The 12,725-nt window shown below is 55.9% G+C and overlaps 3 protein-coding genes across 3 annotated transcripts; 2 read left to right on the forward strand and 1 right to left on the reverse strand.

The window, feature by feature from the left end:
- Positions 1-2,909: 2,909 nt before the first annotated feature.
- Positions 2,910-4,537, reverse strand: J7T55_007492 (uncharacterized protein; the record flags this gene model as incomplete). The annotated part of the gene is made up of 2 exons (XM_053144261.1): positions 2,910-3,030; positions 3,117-4,537. The coding sequence occupies 2 exons, from the start codon at positions 4,535-4,537 to the stop codon at positions 2,910-2,912; spliced, it is 1,542 nt and encodes a 513-aa protein (XP_052993182.1).
- A 3,302-nt stretch (positions 4,538-7,839) lies between these two features.
- J7T55_007493 (uncharacterized protein) lies at positions 7,840-9,466 on the forward strand (the record flags this gene model as incomplete). The annotated part of the gene is made up of 3 exons (XM_053144262.1): positions 7,840-7,943; positions 8,030-9,293; positions 9,350-9,466. The coding sequence occupies 3 exons, from the start codon at positions 7,840-7,842 to the stop codon at positions 9,464-9,466; spliced, it is 1,485 nt and encodes a 494-aa protein (XP_052993183.1).
- A 993-nt stretch (positions 9,467-10,459) lies between these two features.
- Positions 10,460-12,092, forward strand: J7T55_007494 (sodium bile acid symporter family protein; the record flags this gene model as incomplete). The annotated part of the gene is made up of 4 exons (XM_053144263.1): positions 10,460-10,670; positions 10,741-10,926; positions 10,999-11,431; positions 11,501-12,092. 4 exons carry the CDS (start codon positions 10,460-10,462, stop codon positions 12,090-12,092), a joined length of 1,422 nt encoding a protein of 473 aa, XP_052993184.1.
- Positions 12,093-12,725: the final 633 nt, after the last annotated feature.

Consider the following 12,725-nt stretch of genomic DNA (forward strand, 5'->3'; position numbering starts at 1 on the left):
AGTTCGCTGCAGCACCGGAAATCCCCATTTGCATTTCCAAGAAATTCTCCTCCATCGCCCGTCACCGCTGCGTCACAGTGAGTCGCTAGATGATGATTGTTTACGGCAGAGGTGTACTACTCATTCCAGACACCGAAATTGTCCTCCGCGATGCCTTCCACGCTGTTGGGGCCGCTAGGCAACCCGGCCGTGAACCATTACCGTGCACGCATCTTATTCCTCCCAGGGTGGGCCGGCTACAATCGAGATGCACAGACACACCGGTTCGCTGCTGAATGCATCCAAGGCAACAGAGAGACACAGAGACAGAGGTAGAGACTTCCCCTCATTTACGATCACGAAATCTATCTCGCAGGCGACTTGCTGCACGCAGGCTGGCTGGAGGCAGGCGGGCTTGCAGCCGGCCACCAGCACCGTCGTTGCATCGCTGCCAATCGGAGGTCCAAAGCCTGGATGTATGTACGTACTGGATTCTCCCGTGCAGGAGCTTTCTTTCCTGAAGACGGACGATCTCATCTGGCGCGTCGACGCCACCCACCTCTGGCGCTGGGCTCGAACCCTCGGTACCAAGAACGCGTCGCGCCCAACTTGCCCCGATGTCGCCAGGAGTCGCGAACGGTGGCCAGTTCGGGCCAGACGAACATCTGCCCAGAGCTCATAACTCCTTGAAGTCTCTGGGTAGGAGTCTTCTTCGTGATGCCAGGATGGGTGAGCACGGTGAGGTCGTGCCCTCACGGCCGCCCTTGTGTGACGATTTCCAGTCCAGGAGGCGACTTGTACAACCGTCCGCAAACGGTCATAGACCGGGGTGAGGGCCAAGGTTGGCTGCGCAGCCTGCTGGGGAACTTTTCTCACGTCGCGCAAGAAACCACGCGTCTCCCCCTCTGTGGTCTTTCGTTTGACAGCCCAAAAGAAGCAAGTTCATGTCCAAAATGGCAACATTTCGTTGTGCCCCCTTTTTATTCTCCTTGAACCTTCGTGCATGAATTCACCCATAAACTTGCTACACCCTCGGATCCGCCTTTTCGATCTTCAGCCACGCCTCCCCTCGGCCTGTCCTTGCCGGCTGGTCCTGGTTTTTTACAGTTTCAGGTTGGGAGTGAAAATAGCAACACTGAATATACAAGACTTCTATAGAGCCCCTCGGCGACTTTTTGAGCTTTGGCCAACCAGATCGGAGCAGAGTAATCTGACGATGGGGCCTTGTTGCTCCTGAACGGCGATGTACCGCGATACATACCCACGTAGTACCTACTATAATATGCACGTGTGTTGAAGTTTTCCCTCTGGGCCTGTGGGGCCCGAATAGGGGCTCCACTTCCTCCTTCCCGAGAATGGAGCTCGATACGCGAACAAAAAAAAAAGGCCACAGCTCGTCCGAGTAGACTGATAAACCAATACTTCACCGGATCGGGCTTCTCGCACGAGAAAGAAAAAAGTCGGCGCATGATGGGCTGCCGTGCGGCCAGCCTGCCCAGCCAACAAATGAGCACCTGCGAGGCTTGGCCCCCTCTCGTAATCACCAAGCAAATAGTTTGATGAAGACGAATTCAGGAAAGGGAAACAGATTGCTTGCTTTTCATGCCCACAGACACCAGCCCATCTCCCGCCTCAACGGTGCCTGCATCTCAACCACACAGCCTCCTCCCGAGAGGCCCTCGTCTGCATGAAACCAGGCTGCGCGGCCCCCAGCGGCGCTGTGCGATGGCCGGAGCTGCGCGTCAACCACGACAAGCGCACATCGGCAATACCCAAGAAGGGCCCCCATCTCGGCAGAGGGAAAAAGACTAGCAGCTCAGCTTGCAATGAAGTTTCCTGAGTCGGACGCGATATGAATCATTGGCACACACACACATAAACGCCCACGCGGCAAACGGCAAGGCGCAGGAGACGCCAAAATTGCGAGCGCGGTGGTCCGTCATTGCCCGCGGCTCCGGCGCTCTGGGACGAACGGGAAAAGGGGGGGGGGGAGGGTAGCAGTTCGTCGCAAGATCTCGCCCATCTGAACATAACAGGCCTCACTGACCTTGCATAGGTGGTGGTTGGGGGTGATCGAGTGAGCACGGACAAATTGCACCATCCGCACAGTATATGCTTCGCTGGAGAAAGCTTGACAAATACATCTGCTTCTGCATACCTACGGTGGGTGACACATCACACACGTGGTGTCAGGATAGGATGGCTGTTGTCTTCCCAGAACTAAGACAGGCCCAGCCCAAACCTGCACGTCACCGTGATGGGGCAGATTATTTCACTCGCACGCAAGCGCGAATAGAGCTGAAGTCGGCGCATTTCCCGTAGAGCGTGATTTCTACTGACAGAGTGGTATTGGGAAAGGTGAATCTCGATTTCACCTGCATAGTAGAGTTCGAACCTGCATATTTGAGACGGTTTCCATGCACTGGATCTTTTTAACCTTTCATACCGGCCACCATCCGGCATCGAGTATCCCGACACTCAAAATCAAGGTGAGGAGATAATTGTCCCATTGTGTGATCTAGCAAGCCTCACGCATTGAGACCAACAAAGAAGAAGGCATAGACTGTGGACATGCCCGCCGTGAACAATGTGCCGTTTTGCCATCGAGCGCATCCATTCAAATCGAACAAGGCGCCTGGCAGACGCTCAAAATTGGTCTTTCAAATCATAATACTCCGCTCTGCTTCGTCTCCGTCGAAATCACGTAGACATTCCGTGCCGTCGACTCCGTGCGTCTTCGCGCCAACTTCCGAACACGCTCCTCTACCCAGGTGTTGTTTCACCGTGTTGAATCTTTTGGTATCATATGTCAAGTGCCCACAAGGACCAGACCAAGTGCTGTTTTTGAAACGTAAGAAGCAAAGTGAAGATAACAAGTGAAGGCAACTCAGGGACTGTACCTCCTCGACAGTCTCGACGGAACTCGATCTCTATATCGGTCCCTTTCCGATCCGGAGCCGGGTTTTGATACCTTTCCATAGCCCCGTCCAGATCTTCCTGGCCCGGACGGTCGACCGTCTTTTCTTGACGATCCTTTTCGCAGCAACAGCCCTGCGACCAATTTGAATGGCCACATCACGAGATACAGGACCACATGATATGGAATCAGGATGAAAGACACGATAGAATCCACGCACCATCTCAACAGCGCAGTATAGCTCCACTGTGACTGATCGCTCTGCTTTGCAGCAGCTGCCGCGAGTGCTATCGCATCGCTCAGCCGGGTATCGACAGCGCCCAGCCGCGATTCTGTCTGCAACGCCAACACTGTCGCCTTTTTCTCATATCGTCGAACCGCACGGTTCAACGCGTCCAATTCTGGCTGGATCGCATTTCGCACTTCCCTGACGAGTGCTGGCCCTTGCTTCAGACTACTATTTTGCTGCTGTTGCTGCCGCTGCGCTGAGATCTCAAGGGACTGTGCTGTCACTGCCTCGGCTGCTTCGGCACGGAGCTCAAGCTGCGCGACGCGGAGACGCATCTCCTCAAGCTGTTCTTTTGTCGAGGCTGGAGTAGGAGTGAGCCTGACTATTCTCTGGAGGTGCAGCGTGCGTGCCTGTATGAGTTTGAGAGCGTGGGACAAGGGGCGGAGCTCTGCTGCAAGGAGGAACACTGAGATATTAAAGTTGGTAAGGAGTCCTTCAGAGGGCCGGCTAAGCTGATTGCGAATGGCATGAAGAAGGTATGCGCCTATGACGGGGCTGAGAAAGCATGATACCAGAGCCAGGACTTCATGAACGTAGAGCTCGTTGACAGCTGCTTCCTGGGAACGTGTGCGGCTGGGCCGTTCCACGGGTGATTTCCCCTCAAGGTTTCTCCGCGTCTCAGGATGTTGCTGCATCGGCTGAGAGGACTGCTGTTCATCCTGAAGCGTCTCTTCGGGGACATCGTCCAACGTCACGATAGACGCCCTCTTGCTTGGCGCGATGTCCGATTCACTTCCATCCTCGGATACGTGCTCCAGCCCAACTTCCTGCCTAATACGTAATTCCTGGGCCGAGTGATACCACTGCCATGGCTGCGTGACGGTATATCGGAGGAAGACAAATACCAGGCCAAGGAGCATGACATCGGTTATAAGCTGGCTGCCTCCCTCAAACAAGACTCCGACCAAGGCTGGCAGCAGCGCAAAAGCGATGGGCAGGTTGGCCAGAGCACCGGAGCTGTCCTGGCCCATGTCATGTTTCGCCCCACTTGGGTTCAGGATATCCTGGGTGCCATCTCGCATTGAGCGTCGAGCTTCAGATATGCTGAAGTCGGAGAAGGTTGAGCTGCGCCGTCGGAGGCCATTGGAAGGCGACTCGAGGTTCTCGGATGAGGGATGGGAGGTAAGAGAGGCTCCGCCGCGGAGCCGCGAGGCCTCATCTATGGTTATTGAACGACGGATCGTGTGTCCTGGTGGAGCGGGAGGAGAGCCAGATGCTGTTGCAGAGCTGGAGGGGTAAGAGAAGGAAGTCGTGGTCGCACGAGGAGAGGTAGGACGCTCTGGAGGAGAGGACCGGGATGGTTGGGGTGGCTGTGGCGGCGACGACACATCTTGGGCGGTGAGGGTGTCCATAATGACTTGCCGCGAAGACAAGACACCTTGGGATCATGGACGACAGTCTATGTGAGCCTCATCTTGGGGCAGCTGTGGATGGAAGGGAGAGTGAGGAGACTTAGGACGAGGAAGCGGAAAGGCGGGGCGGCAGTGTGATGCAGCGTGGGCCTGAGGTTTGCTGGCAGGTATGCGTACGGTATGGGTCAGGACATGGTGTGACGGGACGAGCGAAGGGGTGACTGGATGATGGTTCATGTCCCGCCCTCAGAGCTAGGAGCGCGTTGTGTTGTACACACAGGCGCAAAGTCGTGGGACACGTTACTCAAACAGGACATGGCAGCGGCGATCCTGCGCGGCTGGAGGGAAGGTGCAGCGGCAGTGGAATGCGCCTCACCTCATTTGGACGGGCGTGTTGGAGAAAGAAGTTGGGGGTTCGCGAATCACGACGTCACCAGGCCTGTCTTTTTCGTCCCTTGCAGTGCCAAAAAGTGTCTAACCTGCTAAAGTGTGCGGACAGGCGCTGTTGGATAAAAAAAGGTAGGCCTTGAGAGGTTTTGGGCGCTACATATTGCAACACCTACTGTACTGTATGTACCTAGGCAGTGCTAGTCCAGGTAGGTAGATGAATAATCATCAACTCCTTTGCTCAAACGGGCATGGCACAGGCACAGAATATAAAGACCCGGGATATCCGCAGCCTCGATTCTGGATACGAGACTCTTACACGCAATTGACAGCCCTGCAGCGCCCTGATACCCCAGTGCTCGGAGATTATTGCTGGCCCGGAGAGCCCAGCTCGCCCCAGCCGGCACTCGTGGGTACGGAGACAGCTTCATCATCAATGACAGCTCAGGACAGCACTGGACAGCTCAGCTCAGCTCTGGGTGGTCAATTTATTGTGGGCTCCCGACAGCTCGGATGGCCCCAGTCTAGCAGTCGGCCAGGGCCTTGAGCCGATTCGGCAGGGATATCCGGATGCCCATGCAAGTCTGGCAAGCAATCCCTCAAGATTGCATCCTTTGTGCCTTTTTAGCTTTCGATAGTAGCCCGCAAGATGAGGTCAACAGCCAGGGCGACGGTCGAGTAGCCCACTCTTCTTCAGATGACGACTGGCAATGCCAGTCCATTTCATCCCAAACGGCCTCTATATTTGCAGGGGACCGCGACGACGAGAACGGTACAATTTTTCCCAACGCCTTCACCGAGTCACTGATATTGCAATCGTCAGTGTCGGATGAGTGGTCTCGAGATGCCAAATCTCCCTCCACTGGACGAGATGTCCAGCAAGGTGTGCAAGCAATATGCTCTCGTTTACTGTGATGACGATGCTGCACGTGTATCATGCGCTTTGCACCCAACCGCCTTACCCCTGGGGCGGGTAGCATCCCGCTTTTGCATGCGCGCATGAGGCTCGGCGACGACGAAATGACTGCAAGAAAACCTCCGTGTAGGGAGGGCCAGGGAAGATCGACACCTGCTGATGAGAGCCCTGCGCACAAGCTGGTCCCAGCCAGCCCTACGCACATGTCCTGCACGGGCTTGCATCCAACATCCATGGGCGCCAGACACGCGCAGAGCTTTAGACACAGGCCTATGTTCAGGGATGCGAGGTTATTCTCGTCCAGCTCAAGCATTTTATCCAAATGGCCAATCTGAGATGTTGGCCCCCGACGCTAGTAACTATATTACTACGGCGAAGACGACAGAATTTTTCAAAGAATTCCGTCCGGCGAGCAGACCAGAGCTGACCTGACTGTACTGTCTGACCTGACCCGAATTGGCCTGACGATCAACCTCTGCAGAGACGAGACTTGACCACTGACTGACTGTACTCGATATCACACACAAACTTACAACCAACAGCCGCCAGATCCGATCGATTGCTGCGTGTGCTGTGCATGCGGTCAGACTCGCGGCTCACGGAAGACGGGCCACACACGCGCGATATCGCTTCACCAGGCCTCGCCTCCTGTCTGTTCATAGACTTTCGAGTTTCACTTGGACCGACGCCTCAGTATTACCCGACTGCAATCCCGCGCCACGAGACATAAGCGAAGACATCCCTTCTTTCTGCCCGTCGGAGTAGGAGAAACCCTTTTCACCAGAACTGTCAGAACTGTCAGAACCGTCACTACCACTCCTCTGTCTTTCCCTCCTCCTCCTGCTCCTCCTGCTCCTCCCCTTGCCGCATCTCTTCTTCACGGAGTCAACGCCAACCGGCTCCGACTGTCGCGCATGTCTTGGGGCATACCAGACAAGACCAAGCCAGACAAGACCACTGCCGAGCCAGCACGCATGACGAGCAGGCAGCGACTCAGGCTACTGTCATGGTAGCATTTGGGTTTGGAGAAAACGACTGCGACCATCTGGAGTCAGCCGTTTGCACTCTGCCCCTGACCCTCGGGAATCAGATCTGGATCTGGATCTGGATCTGCCATTCTTTTTACTCTGCTTCTGACTGCCAGCCCGCGCCCGCTGCGCTCACCACAACCACCAGTGCGAGTGCCCACAGGACGCCGTTTTCTGACGTGCATCCGAGTCTCTGGACACTACTGCAGGTCGACCGGCGGGAGCCGCCGCCATCCTCGCCGCCAACGGGCTACCATCCTTCTTCTCTCCCTACTTCTCCCTCTCCTTCTCCATATTCGCTGCACGAACCCAAATCTCGTGCTCACACGGCTGCCCGTACCGACCCAAAAGTATCCGTCGCACGGGGACACCGAACCACCATTTCTGCAGGTGGGAATTGCAATCGAAATCGCCAGATTCTGATCCTAACGCTGAGTCGGCGCCGGTGCTCCAGCCCTGGCAGGCCAATCTCAATTTCCGGCCCTGCTCCACCACCGCAAAATTCAGACTTCCTCAGCGCGTGCTCGTGCCCGTGCCATTTGTGCTTGGACCCACGGCGAAGGACTCGTGCTGCTAACAAGTTGTGGCTGCGGCTGCACCTGCACCTGCAATTACACCTGCACCTGTACCTGCACCTGCAACTTGCAGCCAAACACCATCGAGGGCGACAACCACTGCACGAGGGACAGGCGCGATCTCCCTTTTTAGGATCTGGAGATCTGACCCCGCAGCGCTTAATCGGACGGCAGTTCACAGGGACGGGCACAAGCACACGCACTCGCCCTCGCACACGCACACGCACACGCACAGGAAGAGGTCCAGGCTCAGGCCCAGCCATCCACACCACCCACCCGCCGAAGCCCAGAGCCGTCAAAGCCGTTTCAGCGGCTCCCCATCTGTTCCAACGGCTTCACACGCTCCGCTCCGAGATAATCGTCGATCAATTGAATTCACCGCCTTGAGTCCAGAGCATGTCCATGCTCACCCTCACCCGCACCCTCACCCTCACTCCCGTGCTCCACGGAATGATCCCGTCGACAATCATCCTGAACAGCCAGCCCAAGCCCGATTTCCTGTCCCGGCTGTGACGCTCCCAGGCGTGGCCCTCCCGCGCACTCCTCCCCTATCTCAACCCCCACGCCAGCATCAGCACCACCAAAGGTTCCAAAGCCAGAGCTATCTTCAACAGCAATCTCCCTTTCGCATTCGCGACTCCACGACCACCGCCCAGCAGCACATCCGACAAGCCTCCGCCGGCCGTCTTTGGAATCCCACCAATTCGACACCGCGCTTCCTGCTAGAATCTCCACCGAGACCTAGGCGTCCGTCGACTCCCACGCCGCCGACCATCCCCATCCCGTATCCTGCCCTCGACGTCTCCCTTCCATCCATCAACCTCGGAGGCGCGCTTTCCATCACCGGAGACACCCCATTGTTACCACTTTCAGAGCAGCGAGACGGAAGGAACAATTCTGGTGGTCCGCGCAACAGTCTTCAGATTGGTGGAGATACGATAAGCTTGCCCCGATCTGTGCGGCATTCATACGACGAAAAACGGAAGAGCAAGGGCACTCTCACTCCCTCGCCCACCTTCCCCAAGGAATCAAGCGAGGAGACAGAAGCAGGCCCGTCGACAAGACCATCTCGGGCGGTGCAGGAGGTGGACATTGCGCAAGCCGGGGCGGTTCCCAGGCTCAGGCGGCGCGACGAGCGAATCAATCCACACGTGACGGTCACGGAATTGGGTTCTCAAAGCAGCTTTCAGAAGCTTGACAAGGGCAAGGGCAAAGCAGTCATGACGGCCAGCGACGAAAATGAGCAGCAACCAACGACGTCCTTTGATCGGGACCTCGAGCGAGGACCAGAAGACCACGAGCGCCGGGCCTCGGCAGGTTCGATAGATGGGATAGGATCAGCCATATCATCAAGCAACTCGTCCATCCTGGGCGACCCCGACGAACAAGCCGACGACGATGAATGGGGACCCCAACACCCTTGCTTCCCACACCTGAATCCCCATGTACCCGTCGACTCCTCGGAGTACGTCAACACTCGGATAATCAGGATAAAACGGGACTGGCTGCTCGAGGGAGATCTTGCGCCCACGTTTTCCAACATGTACCCCGAGATCCTCGACCCGGCCGGTCTGTCCGAGGTGGAGTTTCGAAGGGTCATTGATAAGCTGAACTCGGAGCTTGTTCCGATATATAACCCGTACAACGTCCGAAATATCGTCGACGGTGTTCTCGGCCTAGTGACTGGATGGTTGTGGGAGGACTTTGGACTTACGGGCGCGAAGGCCAGGCTTGCCAGGCTGGAGAGGTGGCTCGAGCGGTGGAACAAGGAGATGGAGAAGACAGCTGGTGGAGATGACAACATTGTGCCGCCCAAGATCGTCCCTCTGAGACAGACGGCTTATATGACGGTGAGCATCCCAAGTCCATCCATCTCATGGGTCAGTACTGACTGATTATTCCACAGCTTGACATCCAAATCTTCGACCCTGAGATTCTCCCAGCACAGAGCACCAGGGGCACCGACTCGAGAGGGAACGACAGCTTGCCAGCTGAGCCAGGGCCTGCAGTGACCGCTGACTGAGATGATTACGCACTGAAATGCATTCAAAATCTGCTCTAATAATTATATTAATCGAGCACCAAGGAACGACTTATGATTATACCCCTACATTTTTTTCTCTACAGTCTTACTAATCTCTGTTTGCAACCTGGGGACGGGTTATCTGTACCACAACGCATGAGCGCATGGCGTTTGACTGTTACTTTACTTTTGACTTGATGGCTAAAGGGGGGGGGGAGGGTGGTGGAGGGTGAGAGGCGATTAGGGAAATGAGAAGACTTTGTTCGTCATGAATTGTATCTGGGAAAGAGCGATTGTCATTCTGCTATCTTGTTGATTGAATGAAGCTATTTGAAGAACACATCCCCAGAGTCCCTTCCTTTCTTTCTGGAGGAGATGGTGATGACGTTTTCTCGGTAAATTATGGCGTTCGACCAACAGGAGCCATCGGAAATCCTCCCTGAAAGCTGCCCATCTAGTGAGAATTGTTTTGGTATCCACCGAGTGCTGCGAAAGACAGTGTCGATCGTGGCCTGCTTACTCCTCTGCCAGCCTTGCACCAACCTTCGTCACTGACAGAGCCTTTCAGGACCACTGAGCTCAGCAGCACAATTTTCCTCCGCTGGCCAGATAATAGGTGGAAGCTCCTGATAAATCCAGATAATACATCAACTCCACAACGGGCACCCATCCTAGCGCACCCGCCGATTTGTGGCCGATCCTCGCGCTCCGGCAATAAAGCGGCCAGGACCGCATCTCCAAACCCCCGGCTTCTTCAGTGAGCGGCGGTGACGATTAGACCTCTCCTCACTCCCGCACAAAGGAAAGCCCGCTTCAGCACCCTGTTTATTTTCCTTTACTTTCTTTTCTTTCCCCTTTCTGTTCCGATTTTTTGGGGATATCTTTCTACATTACGGGTATCGTTGCTGTTATGAACACAATCCCACACCAATCTCCTCCCGTCGCCGGTGGTGCTGGCTCAACACCACAGCCACAACCAGAGCCTCGCCCTTGATGGTTGTCACCAAAGGGCTCCCGGACCCTGCTAGCCGGAGCGCCCAGGCCGGGGCCCGGCCCCGGGCCCCGAGCGAGGGCGACGAGGCTTCCACCGAGACGCAGCGGAAGGGATTCGTCGCGTTCATTTTGAAGGTCCTCAAGTTCATTGGCGAGCAATGGCTGATCATTGGGTTCGGACTCGCCTGTTTGTTTGGATATCTATGGCCTGGTAAGAGGAAACATGAGCCCACCTGCATGGATGAGGAATATGGGAAGACTAATCGTACTATCTGGGGCAGATGTCGCATCAAAGGGAGGAATAATCAGGTCCGAGTACTCTGTCCTCTACGGCTCGGTGGCTATTATTTTCCTCATCAGTGGACTGCAGCTGTCACCAGAGAAGCTTCGAAAGAATCTCTCCAACTGGAGGCTGCACATCCTCACGCAGGGCATCAGTTTCATATTGATACCGCTTATTTGGCTAGGTATGTCCAGCACCACGACACGGACACAGGCCGGAGTCCTCTAGCACATACTGTGGCTGACCATCCTGCTAGCCATCATGTGGATCATCATCGCCGCCAACGGCACGAGACATATCGAGCCCTCCGTCCTCGTCGGAATGCTCGTGCTCAGCTGCCTCCCCACGACCATCGCCTCGAACGTCGTCATGACCCGTAACGCGGGCGGCGACGACGCGGCCGCCATCATCGAGGTCGTCCTCGGCAACGTCTTCGGGTCCTTCCTCTGCCCGGGCCTTATCTACATCTTCATCCCGACCACGGCCGAGTTCCGCGACTGGACGCCCTCGGACGCCTCCGGCATCCCCGAGATGTACCGGCACGTGTCCATGCAGCTGGGGCTAAGCGTCCTGATCCCGATAGTGCTGGGACAGACCCTCAGGATGCTTTTTAAGGAGACGGTTCTCTGGGTCCTGGACAAGTTCTGCCTGGCCAAGGTGTCGACCTTCTTCCTGTGTACGCTGGCGTGGTAAGTTCCTTCCAGCACTGGTAGTTCGCAGTCCTATGAACAGACCAATACTGATGCACCGGGGTCCAGGTCCACATTCTCCAACGCCTTCAAGACCGGGGCGATCGAGAGGCTCCCCACGGCCTCGATCCTTTTCAACGTTTTCATGAACGTAGGGCTGTACGCGCTCTTCACGGGGGTGTGCTTCGTGGCAGCGCGGCCGCCGCACCGGCTGGTGATCGCGTTCGAGACGCGGGCGGCGCAGCGGTACATACCGCGCTGGCTGCGGCGGGTCGTGGCGCCCAAGCAGATGTCCAAGGAGCAGGCGGTGGCGGTGTGCTTCTGCGGCGCGGCGAAGACCACTAGCGTCGGCATCCCGCTCGTGGCGGCCATGTGGCACGCGAAGGCGGCCGAGACGCAGGCCACGCTCGCCATCCCCGTGCTGCTCTACACCATGGAGCAGGTCTTCCTCGCGCAGATCCTCGTCTACGTGTTCCGGTGGTACCTCCGGAGGGGCGAGGCCCACAAGGAGAGCATGGACATGGAGGCCTTGCATGCGCGCCTTGGCCGGGGGTTCGAGGATGTCGATGGAGTGGATGAGAGGGGCCGCGGTGTGAGACTTACGGGTGATGATAGCGGCGCGAGGAGGGCGCGGCAATTTGATGATGTTTCGTTGGATTGACGGGCCTCCTTACACTAGTGGTTGTGTATATACTGGGTGACGTGCGCAGGGTGGAATATCTCTAACCTATTGGCTATCCTATTTACTAATGTCCAGGCAGAGGTCAGAGAGAGAGGAGAAACAGTCTGCCATTCCTCATTGCTAGATACCCTACCTACATCGCAGATACGAAGGCACACCGAACTAAACAGAATACACAAGGGCAACCTTTCTTCAAGTATTGCTGTGCCTCTCTTCCTTCCCATGATGTGCTCGGCATTGCAAATTGAAGGTGATTCACGCATCGGATGTAACCTCTCGAGACTGTTATTTGATCTCACCAACTGGACAACGCTCACTCATTGGCAGCATGGTTGCCTCTGCTTGGCTGGGAACAAAGAGAATCGATATCTCGGCCTGTGCAATGCTCAGATGCAAGTTGCTCCAGAACCCAGTTACATCGTTGGAATTTGGAGGTTCTATCACAAAGATGCCAAAGCCGTTTACATTCATTATTCATTCGGGGGGCCATACAGTGTCCTCTTCCATGGCCTGAAATGCTTTCGATACAGTGTTTCATGTGTGTCCAGAATATGTACCCCATTCATCTAGGTCATGACAATTTATCTTCTTTGAAAACCTCGACTGCGGTGG

This window comes from Diaporthe amygdali, assembly GCF_026229845.1.
Source record: "Diaporthe amygdali strain CAA958 chromosome Unknown NODE_16_length_960263_cov_65_539585, whole genome shotgun sequence".
Taxonomy (NCBI): Eukaryota; Fungi; Ascomycota; class Sordariomycetes; order Diaporthales; family Diaporthaceae; genus Diaporthe; species Diaporthe amygdali.